The sequence below is a fragment of the Falco rusticolus genome, chromosome 6 (assembly GCF_015220075.1).
Source record: "Falco rusticolus isolate bFalRus1 chromosome 6, bFalRus1.pri, whole genome shotgun sequence".
Lineage (NCBI taxonomy): Eukaryota > Metazoa > Chordata > Aves > Falconiformes > Falconidae > Falco > Falco rusticolus.
In genome coordinates, this window is record NC_051192.1 from 35,589,808 (window position 1) to 35,609,575 (window position 19,768).

Genomic DNA, 19,768 nt, shown 5'->3' on the forward strand with positions numbered 1-19,768 from the left:
AGTTATGCAGTTAGTCACATTCTAGAAATTGCTAAACTTGGTAAAACCAAGCAATAGAGAATTCATTCTGTTACGGGAGCCCAAGTTTGAACAGATCTAGATATGCGGACAAACTGGAATTCCAGCTTCTTCCGACATATAAATCTGACAACAAGGACATTCCAGGAAGCTTTTCTTTGATTTCAACCCATCCATCATGGGCCTCTTCTCAGTCTCTGAAGAATTATAAGCCATTAAATAAAAAGATGATCTGGTTTTCAGTTCCGTTGTTCATAGGCATTAGTCAGATATTTTCAACATATTTCAAACTGCTGATGGAAATAATTTTGTGCTTTGTTTCTTCGTTTCTTACTGTAATGATTAAACCAGTTTAGCTTACAGAAAAAGTCTCACAGAAATAACATTATATGCTTTTTTTTTTTTTAATCAGCCTGTAAAAGATAAAAGAACAAGCTTCTACTGAAGACACACTAACCATATTAGAAAAGATCCAAAATGACTCTGCTAAGAACACCACTAGAATATTCAAACTATCTTGGCAGGTCTCTTTATCAATAATGAACAGTTTGGGATGTAAAATAGAAAGTTTAGAAAATTCAGAGTCTTTTGAATTGACAATAAGCAGTCAGTAAGAAAATATAAGGATCTGCTGCATTATGGTAATTCCAGAATTTTCTAGTAGCAGACAAGACTGAAACCATTTTCTTTAATGGTTCCTTCTAAAAAGCAGCACTATTTGACATCTGAACTTGACAAGTAAATGTACACTATCTACCCCACCCCCTGCCCAGCTGTGGTAGCACAATTTATTGAATAAAGACTTTTTTCTAAAATGGTGGTTGCTTAATGATTCCAAAAGGGAACAGGAAACTGAAAAGGACCTGTTGACTACTCTGTATAACAAAGCATGCAGACTTTAAATTCTGAACTTTATTTTGTGTGACTTTCATCTGACAACTTTCCAACATCATCCTTCCACTGTCATTCTGTGAAAACAACTTTCAATCATAAAAGTATTTTAATTTTTAGAATATATATATTGAATATATATCCAGTGAACAGTGAATTACTGTTCCATTCTGCAATGACGTGAAACTTCTTGGGGAGGAAAAAAAATCTCAGACTCAGACCTTACTCTTCGCTCTTCCCTTTTGCTTTACCCTAAATAATGCTTTCTGTAATTTTCTTGGAAACTATGTGAAGAGTTCAAAGACAAGAGTTCAAAACTGTGTTGTTAGGGCACATCTAAAATTTTATGAATATTTACATAAAGTAATAATAACAACAACCATCATCATCACACTTCGGCAGTTCTAACATACTCTGGCATGAAACATTACATGAGAGTGAAACAGGCGTGAGGTCCTGTTAACATCAACTTTTCCTTTTCTTTTCAAGCATGGAATGGAGAACAAATAATTCAGTTCCAAAATATGCTTGTAATCTAGTGGTATGATACATTTTTCATATGCTCTAAACCTAGCAGCACAAGGTTCATCAACACAAAGGTTGAGTAAACATTGCTTCAGTTCACGCTTATAACTGATGCCATTAGCAGGGCTCCCGTGGACCTCAGACAAATCAGTTATATTAACTGTAATGTAATAACAGAAAAGATTCTCTAAGATATCACTAACTGAAGACAGGATGTAAACTGTAAAAATTTAGGTACATACTCATTTGTCAAACACAGAAATAAGACCTATATGAAGTACTAAAAAACCTAATCATATTTTTCTCCCTTTCCCTGTCCTGATCCCATACATTCCTGCTTATTCATTAGGACTTCTCTGTTCAGAATCTGTGTACAGAAAGATTAACTCTCACACACGCCCGAAATGAATCCAATCCATTTCAAGTCAAGTCTTCTTCAATAAATTAGCAGATACGTGAGAAACTTCATATCAGACTATTTTGAGGGCTTGTTTTGTTTTGTTTTTATTTGAGAGAGACATTATTATATTTCACCTTTGTGATGTGTGTAGTTGTGGTAGTAGAAATTGACTCTGATGTAATTGTCTGTGCACTCAGCAGCACACCAGCATTGCCACCAGCACTGCCATCAAACTGTAAGGAAAAAAAAAATTAATATTTTTGTATTTTGGCATTTAAAAGCTTTGTTTTCACAGAAGAAAAGCATTTTTCTTTACTAAACACGTTATTGAGTTCAGTTAGAACTGAAATCTAAATAGAAACCATCAAAGTTTACCAAGTCATGTAAGACCATTGTTATGGCTCATTCTTGTGGAAAATTTATGATCAAAGTTACATGTTCCTTTCAGGAGCAATGAGATATTTTAATCAAGTTTCCAAAATAAAAAATGAGTTATACCTTTGCAGACAGCAACTAAGTCCTTATATAAAAAAAACAAACACTTAGAACTTCAGAAGTAATACTGCTTTGTCTACAAACATTTCACTTACCTAATTCATAGCCAAAGTATCATCTTAGATGCTAGAAAAACGTATAGGTTTTTGAAAAGCATTTTTTGGACATTATCTATTTTGATCTGCAAGTAAATGGAATAAAATCAACTTGCAAATAATGTAATAACCCAGCCACTGTACCTGTGGAGATTCATAGGTGATAGTTTTAGTTTCTGTTTGAACAATTGGAACTTCTTTAGTGGAGATTTCAGTTCTCTGTGTGGCATCTGAAATGGTTACCATCTCTGTTTTCACTACTGGAGGCTGTGGTGCAAGAAATAACCAATCAATTTGAAAGAAGAAGGTTTGTAAAGTGGACCAAGAAAATGCAACCAAAAGCTCAAGAAAACCATAACAGTAAGATATCCATTTGACTGTCTCTCCAATCAAAAAGCATGCAATAAATAAGCAGAGTAAAATAAAGACTAATACAGTAGTCCTCTAGTATCTACATAACATGGTACAAAAATTTAACCTCCTGATAACCTCGCCAAAGTTGTGTATTTCAGCCAACAGTACATACCACAGAAGGCAACTGCTAAAACCAAGCTGCAACACATCCATTGAAAATGTGTAAAAGAGAATTGATAGCAAGGAAAAAAACACAACAAAGTCTTAGTTTGCACAAAGCTGATAGCTAGTTCAGATGGATAAGCTTCATATTAGAATTAACCTGGGAAAATACTTATCATTGCTCAATTAAACTGCAAATATGGACTAGAAATTCCAAGGAAATGGCATAAAAGTTCAATGTCTTACTATGTAGTACTTCCGGAATGGAAAATCGACTTTGACAACTGGATGTTAAACAGTATATATTCAATGTAATATTTCTGGAAGTCAATGGATTCTTTTGACAACAATCCTCAAAAAAAACATTTAGAGTTAGCCAGTGGCATCCTCTCCAATATCACAAAGAAAATAATTAACCAGGGGCCTGTAAACCAGTGAACTTGTAACTTATCTTATTGGAGCAGATTTTCGATATATTTAAGCACTTCAAACCCAAAATCTAGTAAAGCCTTTTGACATTTTTCTAGATGCATCAGTTGCTATCTCCCACTGATTTTGGATGCACATGGAGGAAATCCAAGGAAAAAAAAAAAATCTTTTCTTTCCCTCACGCACACTTGCACACACAGCAGCCTTTCTTCCCTTCCTCCAAACCAGCTATGTTTTAAGGAAGTGTGGGTGTCTGCAACTTCTAAAGGTCTTATAAACTAATTCTTTCACATCATTAATCAGAACACCTGTGTATGCAAAAGACAACAAAAGAAAGAAGGTAATTTGTTTGGATTTAAGTGCAAATAATAATTAAAACCAAAATGCCACCATTACAAGAACAAACAGGTATATAACTAGGAAAAAAACCACCCAACCTTTGATAAACTGCAGATCATGCCAACTTTACAAAGAGATGCATCCCTGTGCTTCATTTTTGCCCCTTTCTGCTTCTTTATAAAGTTTGCCTAGTAATGAGCTCTTCAGTCTTGTTTGGCTTAAAACAACTGATTGTGACTGGAACCCAAGCATGCCCCCCTAAATAGCTTTTTCACTAAAAGACTTCATAGTAAGATTGTGATAAATGTCTTATCCCTTTACAATGCAGTGCTCTCACTGATGCAACTTCTAGCCATACTTACTCTAGTCTAGAAATCCATAAAATTTATATTAAAAAAAAGGGGGGGGGGGGGGGCAAGAAAAGCAGTGAGTAATAAAGGGGGAAAAAGGAACAAAAATTTGTGATGGGTGTTTTCTAATTTAAATTGCCAATAGCTTTCCAATCACAATTACATGTCATGGACGTGTCAAAAACAATTGACAAATAGACAAGACAAGACTTAAAAACACCGGAAACATGTAAATAATATATATATATTATGTATATGCATATAAAATAAGGGGGAGACAAAAAGGCGATGTCAGTCTTCGGAAGGTTTGCCTTACTGGTGATTCTCACTCAGCTCTAGCAAAAAGTCAGAAACCATAACTGAAGGAGACAGAATTTCACTGCTCATCAATGGTTTCCCCTTCCAAATGATCTGAATCTTGTTGGTGCCTGAAGAGCTGGAGGAATAGGAGAAGAAGAAAGGCGGGTATATTTTCACCCCATGAAATATCTCTGCTTAATCTAGTTGTCAAACTGTTCTACCATTTACCTCAGAACAACAAATTATTTGTGGTGCAACATCAATGTCAACATGAGACACATCTCCATTGAGTTTGAGCTGTTCTTCCTCTTTTTCTTCACCTAAATCTTGCTTAATTTCCTCTGACAAATTCTTCTCTTCTGTAGCTATGGTAACTGCATTTTCCTGGACCAAATTTTCAGCTGTAACTTGTGTGTGCTCAACTGGTACTTTTAGTTTACTGCCTTCTGGTATGGCTTCCACACGCTGTGTTTTTTCTTCATGTTCTTTCCTTTTCATGTCATCATCTTCTTCCTGTTCTTCCCTGATGACTTCCTCAATTGCCCTGTGATGTGGCTGGTATTCTCCCACCTCTTCATCCTCACTCTCACTACTACTGCTGCTGCTGCTACTATCTGGTGGCAATGATGAAGAGTCCTTTTTTGAGAGATGCTCCACCTTACATGTTTCCCCAGCATCAGTGGCAACTTGCATTTTCCCTTTGTTGGTTTCGTCTACGACTAGTGTGTCTTCTATCTCAACCTCTGCCTGCTTCTTCTCCTCCACTATGTTCAGAGTCTCATGTGAACTCTGCACAAAAACATGGATGAGGAAAAAAAAAGTAGAGTATATGAATAAATTAAAATGATGGAAACAAAATTAGCTGATGGCTGGCTCATGTCATGTAGAGACAAAAGATGGTTGTGATGGTTAACTGAAAAAGGAAGGAAAGAAGAATGAGGATGGATTGGAAGAGTTAGAGCCAAATTTAACTATGGAAAAAATCAGTAGAACCTTAGCAGCATCGCTGACTCCAGTACAAGGCCCTTCTGCTCTGGAAGCATGTCTCTGTGAAACAAAAAGCAATCAGAGGATACAAATCAATGCATAACCCTTTTCAACAGCGCAACACCCTCCAAACAAGCTTTTAAGAATCTATGTACATCACGCTAGACAGGTACTGTATATTCACTGCAAGATGCACAAAGAACTATGCTCATTTCCTTCTACTTCATTGAAAAATTCCATTCAAAAGTAAGTAAGAATTATGGACATTATTAATTGGGATAAGAATTTAATTATGAAAGACTGAAAATAAAAGTATGAATGCACTGGCCAGTGATGCTACTGCAGCAGTTATTTCTCTCAGTTAAATCAGGAATTAAGAATAAATATTAAGGGAAAGCAAAAAAAAACCACAAACAAAAAAAAAGACCAAAAACCCCACACCAACCTATTTAGCATTTTACTATCAGATTATCATAATACAAAAGAAAAAAAAAAAGACTTTATTAGTTGTTTGTCTTTGGCCAGTTACTTCATGAAACTTAATAGATAACAAGACAACGACTGTTCAGGGTGGTATGTTGTCAGAACAGCAATACATGATTAGCCAGATGATCCCATTAGGATCCAGTCCGGAGCCCAAATGATGAGATTAAAGCAGTTATATTAGTATTTGTTCTGTAACAAAATGATCTGTGATGGATGTTCCAGAAAGCTCACAGTAAATTATGTATGGGGTAGTTTTCATTATCTAATGTAGGTTTAGTGAAGTTAGCAGCAAAATTTGAGTTTGAATGATACAAATACAAAAATTCACACATCATCTGTGACTTAATCCTAGCTTTTACTGCTGTTTACCGAGCAAAGCACTATAGAGTGTAAGGCTGCATTCCTGGCGATGCTTGAACAAGCACCAATTGGTATTTCTTTGGCGCTGCAAATACAGAACTGAGCTCTCTAGCCGGATTGCGCTCCCCTCTGATACAAGCAACCAGCTTACCGGCTCCGGTAGCAAGCCTCAGGCCACCTTTCAGGCATTTCTAAGGCCTCGGGGTCGGAGGGGATGGCAGCCTAAGCCCCGCGCCCACGCAGCCCGCCCGGCCCGTACCGTTGCGCGGCGGGGGCAGCACCTGGGGCGGCGGCGCGGCCGAGGCGGCGGTCTCTTCCCCCGCAGCGCCCTCTGCTGGCCACACGCTGGCGGCGGCGGTGAAGGGCCCTCTCGTGCCCGCGCAAAAGCCCTCCTTACTAAATAAAATGGACGTTATCTCCTCTTCTAGGCTCTAGACGAGTTAGAAAAGGGAAAGGAAAGAATTAAACAGTGACGGACGGAGAGGCAGCGGCCTACAAAGGAGAGGTCTGGCAGGAGAAAACGTGGCAAAGTGCAGGGCTCGGCACCGGCTGCCGCCGGGTGAAATGAGGACAGACAGGACAACATCTGCGGGCACCACACACAGTCGTACAATGCATACTGCATCTCCCCACCATGCATGTCACGTTATAAAAGTTTGAAACATTAACATTTCCGTGGATTTTCCAAACAGAACAGTTTACTTTGGCAGTAATTCCGCATTTACTATTGGGATCCTTGCCTTTTAAAAATCCATTTTTAACACCTTCTAATGCCTGATGAGCTCAGAGCTTCAGGGTACCGGTCAGATACATTTGCTTTGAACAATACATACCCACAACACTGAAACGAGGTTTTCTTTATATGTTATATATATGTTTTTCAAAGGCTTAAATAACCTAAGGAAATTAGTTTCTATTAAAGAACCTGTTTTTAAAAAGCCTTGACCATCTGACCGGGCAACTTGTTTTATTCAGACATACATAAAAGGGCACATTGCTTTAAAGCATAAATTACGTTCATAGTCTGGTCTATTTTCTGTATTACTGTATTATAAATCTGTATGGTAAAGCAAACTTTTAAAATTCATGTGCGTACAAGCCTCTGGAAAAGGCTAAAATTATTCCAGTTTTCCTTCCACGAGCACTGGTATTAAGTTAGAAGTAAAACCAGTTAACATAAAAAGCCAATAATGAAACAAATACGTAACACGGACATAACACACATTTTGACAACATTCAGTACATTTCTGTCTTAGAAAATGGTGCTACAGAGAATCATGGCAGAAGCACATGCCAGAGGAAAGCCAAGGTGCCATGCAGATGACTACAGTTTGTGTGGACTCACCGTGTAAGCAACAACGTAGAATCTGAACTGACTTAAAGTTATACCATGCTACTGTGCATATACTACAACACATATGGCATGCAGAAGAACACAGAAGGAAAAGGAAAAGAACCCCTATAGTTTTTTTTCCCTACAATAAATCTAAAGTATATTTCAAAGGTGGCTAAGAAAGGTTAACATGGATGCAAGTTATTAAATCTGTCCTCATGCAGCATCCACCAGGGAAACGTGTTCCTCACCCCCACTCTCTTTCCCTAGTTTATTGCACCAAATAAATGTTCATCTATTAATAGATTACATCAAAAGGCAAAGATGTTCATGACACTCCTACTGTACTCTGGCACCACATGTTTTCTAACCACTCAAAGCAGTAAAAAAAGAAAAAAGTGGGTGAAAAACTATCTTTATGTAGTATGTGGTCAGACTGTGTGCACATCTCTCTCTCTCCTCACATATGTGTATAATTAAAGACTGGCACATCTTTTTGCCTTTTACCACCTTCAAATTTTTAGGTCTTCTGATCTTTTAAAAGGAAAACTCCAATCACACAATTTGTTTCATAATACAACCCCTGTTCCCTGAGGAGGCATTTAGTAAAAACGATTACATGTACAGAGAAAATTGGTGTTTTTCATCAAATTACTGTGGTTACAACAATGTATCAACCTGTGAAGGTGTTTAAATTCCTGGCAAATCCCTACTGGTACATAGTCCCATACATTAATATGAAATTGTATTTACAAGTAGAAAGGAGGTTGGGGTGTGGATTAAAAAAAACCAACAAAACCAAACAGTGGGTATCCATAACATAACAACATTTCATATAGTTATTTGTGACATACATATCAATGTGTCATAATTTCTATTATAATTAAGTCACAGATGCTGTGTATTTGTAGGAGTAGAGGGACACAGAAGTATAGTGGCACAAATGAGATGTACCCAAAATAACATTTTTCAAACACAGAAAATGACTTATTTGCAAATATTTTCACAGGAGCAAAGGAAGGAGGAAAAGAAAGAATATTAGCAGTGGTACCTTGCTTGTCCAACTGTCCTAAAAGACAGGCAAGGAAACATACAGTCCAGGAACAGGACTGAGCAATGTGTTAGTCTATTAATACCAGCAAGTATATAAATTGGCGGTAACAAAACACTTGAACACAAACTTCTCTACATCCATCAACAAATAATTCAGGATGGAAATACACTGTTTCCCAAATGTTGTATTTTTATCTGTTACTGAAATAGGACTGATAGCTTCACATTAACCTACTTATGCCCCAGTTCCTAGGTGGTAGAAAATAGTCCAAAAGTAACGTAAAAAAGCAACATCACAATTGCTACCCATTATCACTATCACGGTGCCAGCAGTCCCTCTAGTTATATAGTGCTTTTCACTGCACAGATGTTAAGCTAGCTTACTGGGGAGAAACCCCCTCTCTTTTGGTGGATAAAAATTGAGGAACAGAAGCATGGAGGTACTCAGAATCAGGCTGCCATTGAAATTATGCTGCTTCTTCACCATTACGGACTTGAATAATAATTACATACATGTAGAGCAAAAGTTCTTGTGTTAAGTGTCAAATAACTGCAGAAAATTATTTCCATATAGACTGGAAATAATATGTTTAGATGTCATCCTAGTCACATCAGATACAGTAATTTTCTGGTGAAAATCTGGTTTTCTTTTCAAATAATAGCCATTCAGAACTTCACAGCTAGTTTGGTGTTTAAGCAAAATGTTACTGGCATTCATATATGTGTGTGTATATATATATACACACACACAGATCCTGCTTTACAACTCAACCTTTTCACTTCAGTACTGCCTTAAAAGAAGTTATTTCCATCAGGGAAGAAAAAAAAAAAAGAAAAAGAAAGAAGTCTCAAGCTAGCCCACAGCAGATACAGCAAAAAAGCAGTAGGTTTCAGGGCGGCCACCTTATTGGTTTCCTCTGGTTTTGCTCCAGCAATCCATGGCATTGTAGTCCATTGCTTCTCCTTCCCAGGCAGCGTTTTCACTTGGAAAATGTGGTCTCCTTTTTTCTATTTGGTTTTCATTTTATAAAACCAGTGTAAATCAACAAGCAATGAGACAGACACATACTATACATAAACATAAACCCAAACCATCTGAAAGTGACAGAACATACTAGATGAGGAAAAAAACCAAACAACCCAGAGATAAAATAACTTGGAGGGGCCTCAACTTCAATACAAATAAATCAACACAGAAAATACACACAACCACATAATAAAAGGTAAGTTACACTTTTCCATAAATGTCTTTTTTGACCAAAAAGATATTTATAGCTATTAAATGAACCAATGTGTTGTCAACATTTGAAAATTTGACCAACATTTGCACCTACGCATATACCACCATGTGTATAAATATACAGGTACTACTCAGAAATTGGAGGAATAATTTCTTGGCAGTAACCATAAATTAACAAAATAGTCATTAAAGAAGCGATCCATACAGTCAGTGCCTAGATTACCTCTATGCACATATTCACAGTTCAGATTACTTAAGTATCTTGCTGAAATAATGTCCTATTAACAAAAATAATTTGGTAGCATCAAGCAAACTTAATTGAAAAGTTCACCTCTCTGGAGACTGAAGAGAACACTTAAGAATTTAATGGGATAGGATAAGAACACATTTAGGAGGGAAGGTTAGGAACAATGATGAAAGAAAAGGATAACAATAGGAGAGAAACTGATTGCTTTTGAAGACTGATTTGCTCTTCTACTCTATGAAAGAAGTAGCAAATACCTCCACATAAAACTAAAATTTTTACAACAGGAAGAGAAATTTATTTGGGTAGCTTTTTTGCCACAAGCATTCAGGATGATATTTGTAGAAAATCGCTTTCCAAACTGCTGTTTTAAGGTTCAGTCAGGAAGGAGGTATACAGAAAAAGTAGACAAATTCACATTACAGACTTTTGGAGATTGAGTAAATTGTAGCTATATTAAATACATCCTGAAGAGGTCAACAGTGTAAATTAACTGATCACGTAAGGTCATTCTGAAACAGCGCACAGGCTGTGTGTGTATGCACAAGCTGTCCGTGAAGAGTTAAAGAGAGGGAAAAGGAGGGACATGTTCTGCTGTCACTGAAAAGCTATCTTCATCAATCTGTGTAAATCAAGAGTGAAATTTAAGCTGTCCTTAACACACAGGAAAATACTGCCATCACCTCCATTTTTTTCTAATGATTCTAATTCAGTTTTCTTGTTGAAGAATAAAATTCCACACATCATTTAAAGTCAGGTCTAATGTTAAAAGGTGAAAAGTTAATGTATACTTAGTATCAACGAATACTACATTAGCCAAAGAAAGTGTTAATCTAAAGGACAAACTGTATTTACTGTATTACATACAGGGCTGTATGGAAACGCATGCAGACAAGTGTCTGCAGTGACATACCCCTTGTGTCTGTAGGGACAGAGGTGTGATACGCCGCTTTTCCCACTCATTTGGGCGTGGTTCAGGTGTGGATTCCATGAAATTGCGCTTGAGCTCACTAATGCTAGCCTGGTGTTTCAGTAAGTCGTCCTGGGTCTTATCCAGGTCCTAGCAACCCACAACGTAAAACAAAGAGGACAAAACACGACAACAAAAGCAAACTTAACTAGAAAAAAAAAAAAAAAGAAAGAAAAAGGGAAAGAAAAGAAACCAAACCAAGGAAAGTGCCTTGTGTCTGAAGGGCTACTCTTCTTTGGGGTGCCTTAAAATAAAAGAGTTTAAGGCTATAAGAGAACCAAGAATTTTTGGGTTTTAATTTTGTAATGTAGGGCCACTCATATAGTGTTTCTTCCATATTTTAAGGCAAAGGAAAAATAATGCTGTGCAAAGTTATTTAAGAGAGAGCTATTTTTATCCAAACATGAAACTACTATCCCTACGAAACAGTAACAATTTCCAGTAGTTGCTTGCTTTCATCTAAAATTTGCTAGCATAAAAGCAAACATAACATTACTGAAGGCAATGAAAGAACAGTCTAACCCAAGAAGCATTATAAACCTGCATCTTTCTTGATACTACAAGCTCCATGAAAAATACTTATTTCTGTGAAGAAAATACTACAGGGCCAAATATGCAAGCAACTAACACCTGCTTAACTTCAGAGAGACTACTCATTGTGTCTGTCACGTAGGCTTAAACTTACTGGAAGAATCAAGACTTAAAGCCTTAAAGCCTGGTATCTATCAATTTTACATTTAAGAACCTGATAGCAGACAGCATGCAGCTAGGGATACTTTTTGTGCATGCCAATACTAAAGAGATGCTCTTTCTAAATTGCACCTACATAAGCAAGTGCCAACGAGGACACCTCAGAGTGAATATTGAATGAGGTCTTGTGATGACACATTGAGGCTAAGCTACAGCACCTTGGATCAAATAACTAACTACATGCTAGTCTTTCACTTTATACTGGATACAGGAACAGGCATAAGGATCAGGAGTTATATTTCTGCATAACTGCTCCGGTAAGCAGGCAAAAATCTATCTGCTTAGATCTCTTGGAAATTCATTAACCTTTAAATACAATGCTGGGCTTTGGTGGGAAGAGCAGTTTTCACTCTGCTTTCATAATCTGTCCTCCTTCCAGTATGTCAGGTCTTGAGAAAAGCCTATGTTGGTTATGTACATTCTAACACAAGAATATTTTTTTCAGTATATTATGGTGAAATTCAAGTTTAAACTTCAGATCCATTTTTAGTACTGAATTAAAAGACTGAAGATTAAAATGGAACAGTATAAATTTAGACATTATTATTAACCAAGTTTTATCAAAAGAATGTAAATCAGATACAAGAATTCAGGTAAAGCATCTGAGTTTTGTACAAAGATTTTATGTACTTTGTAACAGAACATTTTTAAGTTGTACTTTAACATTTTGGTTAGGATTTTTCCAGTCAGTGCTCACAATGCAAAGACTGTCAATGACAGTAATGAAAAATCTAAACCCAATACAAACTCATTAGTTTCTAATTTCTTTTCACTTGCATGTTCAGCCCCAGTAATAGTTCGGTGCTGTACATCTATTTCCTAATTCTGCAAATATTCACACATGCACTTTGACCACTAAGAACCTATCCCCTCTGCAACTCAGTAGGTTCATATTGTCACAGGACCAGTACTTCACTTTTAATCTAGGACTAACAAATGAGACATTAAATTTGTCCCCCTAAAGTATGTTTTTTCTAAGTGAAGGAAAACCTCATGCCAAAGGCATTCTATTACACAACTGAAGCTCGTAACAATCATGTTATAATTTTAAAACCTGTCTTGGCTTGACATAAGGCACGTTTCTTGGACTTGATCAAAGCACAGTTACGCAATGCACGCTTTCAGTGCTTTAGTAAGTTATACACAAGCAAAGTTTCAATAGTGGTCAAAAGCTGCAAAAAGCCAAAAAACATATTAGTTGGGTTAATGTGAGCCATACATCACCTTATTATTGAACAAAACCTATGATTTTTAGAAAGACAGTTTTTGTGACAAATGGAATTATTTATAGCCCCATCTGGATGAATAAAAAAAATTTAAAGATAGCAGTAGGGTTTTTAAAATTTCTTCAGTTACTAGCTTACGTTATTAACCACAAGTTAAATGATATTGATTATAAATACAGACAGTCTTTGATAAAACAATCCAGATTAACAGACTATATGGAAATTTTTATAATAAAAACCCCCTCTACTTCAGTGACAAAGCATTATGCATTAACATACTGTTCAAAGCTCGTTTCTGTTGCTCATCTTCAATGAAGACCAACCTTTAGGAAGCAAGAATTACTTCCATTTGAAAAGAAAAAAAATATCAAAGATTTCAGAAGCATTGTCTAAACATTCCCTTTAAAAACCCAATCCTCACATACATTTCTCAAAGCTCCCAAAATCAGCGAGCATCAGAACCAGAATTAGTTTTTCCTACCAACTTTTCTACCACTGCTTGTGCCTTACTAACTCCATTTTTTCAGATAATGTATTTAATAGAGATTGATTAAACTGCCTAAAACTAGAAACCCTACTCAACAGAAGATGCACATATTGATAAGCAAAATATAAAAATCCCATTTAGGATTATGAATTGGACCCATCTGTTTGCTTTATCTAAATAGGGCTATTATTCCCAATTGCCACCTTGAAAACATGTAGCAAAAATATACAAAATATACAGTCAACGTTCAGGCTGAGGAGTTTTGGTTTTGTTTGTTTGGATCTTTTTTGTGGTTCTGTGGGTTTTTTTGTTTTGTTTTGGGTTTTGTTTTAATTTAAACAATGATAACATGCAACATTTTCAAGCTGTTTTTCCCCCATGCACTTCATGCACTGTGCCTGTAACAGCCTGCAAGTGACCTCCCATCCCATGCAGCCTGGCAGCCCGTGAGAAGAGAAAGTGTTTCTTATATTATATACAAACCTCCAACATTAAATTGCTATGTCTGACATAAATATTTTCCCCGTCTACTCTCAAGGAATTGGTCTGTGAAATTAAGCCACACACACACACACAAATTAAAAAAAATAATAAAAATCAAAACGAACATAAAATGTACCAGCAAGTAAATAAAAAACCACCCTTACAATGAGGCAGTTAAATAAAGGAAATAAAATGGTAAGGTGAAAAGCCACTATTCAGACTAAATCCACTAAACTAAAGAAAGTTTAGGGTGCTAACAAGGCAGGCAGCTACAGCCAGATTAAATTGTAAAAAAACAATCATGCACCTTCTGCTGTGCTTCCTCCTCTTCATATTCGACCTACGTAAGCACACGGCAAATTACCAAGAAAAGGCACTGTTGACATACACTTACATACTAAGAGAGGTTCATCTTTTTGTAAATGCTGCAAAGCTTGCTATATTTACAGACCTTTACTGTTTCGGCCCCAGATGTTGAAATTATTAAGCGACTTTGGTCTTCCTTCACCTACATTGTTGTAGAATGGCTGAAGTAATATTGGCATAAGTGGCATGAAAAATGGAAGTTTCACACTGTGTCCCTTTCTTGCTGTACATTTCAGTGTTTTCCCAGATGAAAATTTAAGAATGAATAAAGAAAAAAAAATGATGTGAAATTTCTATGGTAAGCACCTTGAACTCTGCAACAAGTTGATGGGAAAATGGAATCTAATGCATGAGTTCTTCTGGTAGGAGAATCTAGGATTCAAGTCAAACACCTACATACTTTATTTACAAACTGTCTGAACTATTTTAAGAATAATGTTGCTGTCTTGGGATGAGTTATTTGCACCCTTTTTAGGTGAATATAATCTTCCTGAAACTGCAATGCACTCTGTTGGAAATGATAGCTAATCTTCCTATCTTACCTACAAGTGCACTGAATGCCTTTAAAGGAACAGCATTCTTTAAAAAGCTAACCACTTCCTAGTGTTTCCACAGGTACAAATATCAACTGCTAATCTCAGGAAAAGATGCATTTAGAAGTCCACACTGTGCAAGTACATAAATTTGAAGATGGGTTTACTTACTGCACATACTGTTGCATTTTGGATTCTGTGTGAATGCACACATAATGTGGTACACAACACATTTTTATTCATTTCTCGGTTATCTGGGGTTCTACTTTCTGCAACTTTATGTTACAAATGATGGACTGAATTAGGTTACAGAGAAATTGAGAAATTCTTTAAAGTCACGTTTTTCATTATTTTAAACTTAGATTGGTGTTTTTAATGACGTCATATTCAGCATGTTTTTAATATGTACATTGTATTGATTTTATCAGTTTAACAATCTTTGTTAAATGTAATATTGAACAGGCCCTCCCCCTTTTTGAGTCTATAAAATTTGGTTTAATATTTCCTTTGAAGATCAAAATAAACCACCTTTTTCTAGTGGTATTGCTGTAACGTACACAGCAGACATAAGGAAAGAAGGCATTTTGTCAACCACTCCAAATGATCAGAGCAACGTATTAGCATGACTAAGGCTTCTGTACTGAATTTCAGCAGTGCATTTCAAAGAATGTTCAGACTTCAGTGATTAAAGTCTGATACAACCTGCGATCCCAGCTAATGAATGAAATCAGTCTCCACCTTAACTGTTGCTAGAGATTAATCAAAGTAGTTTACAAATGAAAAAAAGTGCCTTGGACAGACTCAGCTTTGCACACAGCCTTGTAGAGCAGAACCATCTGGAATAACAAAAAAGCTGATTTTAAAGCATTCACAGCTTTCTGAATTCAGCTTTTAGGAATTTTACTTCTCAGATCTAAATGGAACTTTGGAGATGTGCACTCCAGTCAATGCACACAAGAGACATGCATTTTAACAAAAACTGATAGTGCAAGTAGCACAATTTGTAAATAGTATCAAGTAATAATATATCTATTATTACACAGCACTTTCAGTATTCAGATTTATGTGCTCGTAAACATTTTGAACTACAAAAAACCTCTACCTGCAGCTCCATATCTGTGGAATCTAATGAAATTATGCATGCTGTAGGAATTCAGGCAGAAAAACCACCAGCTATCTATTGACTAAAAATACTGCAATGGAAATTTTTCATAAATGAGAAAGGTTAGAAAGATACAGATATATATGTGTGTGTGTATATTTATATATGTCTACAGGCACGTACATACACATTTTCCTATACTAGGAAGTGTGCAAAATTGAGCAAGCCGCTGGGAGAACAAGCATAGAAGCTATGTGCAAGTATCAATGTTTAAGCAACAAAATTACACACCTCCTCTTCCTCTGCTTTGTCATTCAGGTCATTGTCATTAGAAGCACTAAAGGAAGTCACCTTAGGCTCCAGATAGCAGAGGGACAGAGCAAGAGGAAGGGAAAATGTGAGTGAAAAAGGAATAGACTGGAAAGCAGACAGAAGCAGCACAAAGATAAGGAGAAAAGAGGGGATGAAGGAAGGAGAGGTAATAGGAATATAGTGCTGAAGGCCAGGCGGCAGGAAAGAGATGCAAACATCAGGAAGGCTAGGAAAAGTAATATAACCATTGTAATCAAGCAGCGAACGGAAACTAAAAGAAAAGCATCTGATAAAGCCAAATGAGACACAAAACTCAGTGCTTTTGTAGTCATTTGTATGGACTTTTCCCTCCACAGCAGGGGAGCCTCGACTAGCTATGGGTCTCATAGATTCAAAGATACTATTCGGTGAAGCTATTTTATTATGATCTGGTGTTTCTTTCATGGAATTGCACTCTGAGATGTCTGAGATGGTAAGAAGGGGCTCCCCAAAGGGATCTTCCTCTGAAATATCTGAAAGCATGTCCATCTCAGGGATGGGTGACAGGCCTGTGAGATGGCATGACACAGAATGGATGGGTAGTGATGATGGGTGTATGTGAGTGAGCTGAAAAAAATTCTGTGCACAGTGGAAAATGAAAGCACAACAAAATGCAAGTTTGAAGGCACAAGAAGAGGGAAAAAAGAGAAATTATTAGTTAGTGAAATTTTTTTCTTAGAAGCAGGGATAGCTCTACTAACGCAATAGAAATGCCAAATAAAAATAGAAATCCCCTTGTGTTTTACAAGCAGCCAACTTGTTTAGTTTTGTGGATTATGAAAGGATCCCATTACGAATGTTTTGTTCTCAGGCTGTAAAGAACTGTGCACTTTTGAACCATAATAGTCACAACAGATGGAAGTAGACAGACATTCAAAGCTTTGGCAGAAAGGTCAGGGGACAGTGCAGTACACGAAAGACAGGCTGGCACTTTGATTCTTGGGTTTATAACCATTTCCTCTAAGGCTTAAAGACAGCCAGAAAGGAAAAGAAGTATCTGCGCTAGGGGGGATAGAAAGCTGTTCACACAATTGGCATGTATAACAAAACCTTACTGAACAGCTTCCTGGAACGACTTCCCACAATACTGCTTTTTTCCCCCCTTCTTTTGGTTAAAGCATTGAAAGAGACTGCCACTTTGAAAACAAAGGAATATCACCATTTTACCAAGCCCAAAGTAAAAACATAGTAATTTTACCATTTTTCTCCCATAAAGAAACTCTGTATGTGCCTTTTTGCTAGGCTAATTCAAAATTATTTCAACTTGCCAGCAAACAAACAAACAAAAAAAGCAACCGTTGGTATTTCTTCCCTTCCTGCACTTGAATGTAGTCGGAACATGTGAACCACACAGAGAAACTCAGTGGTCCCCCTAGGAATCAAATGGATAGCTAACTTGCAAAAATGTTTGAAAACAAAATAACTCTTTAAATACAAAAGAAAGTTCTGGACAACTGCCCAAAAAAGAAATATCTCCAAGAGAGAAAAGCAGCAAATTTTAGCTGACACTTTGAAAGGAAATTTTAACATCAAATCACACAAGACCTAAATTTATTTTTTTGACCTATTGCTCCAGTAGCTCAAACAAACAAGACAAGTAAATGGTTGTTTGCAACAGAAACAGACTAAAGTACTCAAGTTTTCACAGAAATCTACACCTCAGTCAACATACAGGTTTTTAAAGGATGAAATAATTCTGGAAATGCTACTAACACAATACTGTTAACTATGGTAATTAAACGCAGTCATAATAGACCCAGCTTTGTAGATTGTACACAAATGTGCATATACTAACAATTTTTTTAAAAGTCTACACAAACTAAGGAAATTAATGAAACATTATTTACCCTTTTAAGCTTTTTTTCCAAGAACTCATGCAAGCTTACTGAGAATTCAAATTAAATTTACATCAAAAGAAGAAACCCTAGGTCAAAGCCATTCAGTATTCTCCTTTGCTTACATACACTTACATTAATTTAAACCTACAGAAAACACTTGACAATTTTCCTTTAATATTTTACTATGGTGTTCTGTATGATGCTTAGAAGTGAGAAGAACTAAATAACTACACATGGACACACATCACATGAACAAATAATTGTGGTGTGAAAGTCAGCCATACCTTTCCATCCTGAGTCAATTCTAATTGTGGAGTTTTAACTGGGCTTCCGTCATCTTCTCTGTCACCTTCTTTTAACTTGGCCTGACCAGCAGCTTCAATGTCAATGATTTTATCTCCAGCAGTCTGCCCTCCAGTAGCAGGGAAGTCTCTTAGAAGACCTTGGTCTGAGATACCCATGGGAGCTATTCGAGAACAAAGTAATTTTGGTTAATTGGGGTAAGTCAGAACGTATTAATACTTTTTAACAGAATGAATTTATGTTGATGTCAGCAATGAGCAATACAGGCTAGTTACTGAGTGATACAATATTTTTCAGCTTCTTGGCTTTGCAAAAAGTCTATGGTTCTCATTGCATTGGTATGAACAGCTATGTACCCTTGCCATATAATATGCACTTACTATGCAAGGGAAGAAACCTCACAGTATCAGGTAGGTATGTAATTATTAACTTTCTAATTAGTCTTGGAAGACAAATTGAAGCTACTGTTCTTGTGACTGCATAAGTCACCATAACAAAAGAGAGAAGTAGGCAACAGTGTTCTGTGGAAATTCAATGTTTTCAGAGGGCTGTTTTAATGCAATATAGAAATAGCTATGCATGTAACTGTCACAGTATTTTTATTCTGAAACCTTACCAAACTACAGAAACAACAGCTCACTGAAAGTAAGACTTTTCCTCCCTAAATGCTTGCAAAAAATGTAAGGGGGGAAAATACTGAATATGTATACTTGAATATAGTCAAAGCACAAGAGAGTGAAAGGCCTTAAATTAATGTTTTTTTTCAAATCAGGATGACTGGCTCAGTCAAAATAGTAGTACTGAAATATAGGAGAATTCATTAAATTAGCCAGCTTTAATAAACACAACTTTGATATAAACTTATATTCATTATAGTAGTCTTCTGTAGTACCTCCATATGACTTTGCTTTACAAAGCCAAGGTGCAGAAAGTTGACAGGAAGATGTTTCTTGGAGTACCTTTGAGGGATATCCTCTTCTGAAAACAGTCTCAGCTCCACATCAGAGACTCCCTTAAGCTGCTGAGAAGCCAAGGCCAGCTAACGGCAAATGCCGGATTTGTGATGTTAGTCTTTCAGGGCCTCTCTAAGTAGTAAGTTTTTGCAACTTAAGCTTCTGATCCTTTCTTGGGTGACAAATAGAGCATTTCTTGGGTATACATCCCTCAAGTTCTACAAGTTACTTTTGAGAAATCACAGAACAATTTAGGTTGGAAGGATCATCTGGAGGTCAGCTAGTCCAGCCCCTTGCTCAGGCAGGTCCCATTACACCAGGCTGCTCAGGAACCCGTCTAGTTTA

General features: G+C 36.6%; 1 protein-coding gene across 17 annotated transcripts in view; it reads right to left on the bottom strand.

Annotated features, from left to right (window-relative positions):
- The window catches only part of EPB41L2 (erythrocyte membrane protein band 4.1 like 2), a 123,758-nt gene that overhangs the window by 8,044 nt on the left and 95,946 nt on the right, over positions 1-19,768 (bottom strand). For 2 of the 17 annotated variants that reach the window (XM_037390886.1, XM_037390887.1), the window contains 8 exons: positions 18,452-18,633; positions 13,978-14,040; positions 10,975-11,121; positions 6,473-6,622; positions 5,352-5,405; positions 4,587-5,147; positions 2,569-2,691; positions 1,969-2,067 (listed from right to left, as the gene is read on the bottom strand). In XM_037390886.1, coding sequence (XP_037246783.1) covers positions 1,969-2,067; positions 2,569-2,691; positions 4,587-5,147; positions 5,352-5,405; positions 6,473-6,622; positions 10,975-11,121; positions 13,978-14,040; positions 18,452-18,633 — 1,379 coding nt within the window. Of the gene's footprint in view, positions 1-1,968; positions 2,068-2,568; positions 2,692-4,586; positions 5,148-5,351; positions 5,406-6,472; positions 6,623-9,480; positions 9,586-10,974; positions 11,122-13,977; positions 14,041-14,102; positions 16,909-18,451; positions 18,634-19,768 lie in introns of those variants that run through there. The other 15 variants (XM_037390903.1, XM_037390888.1, XM_037390889.1 and 12 more) reach the window with 15 other exon arrangements.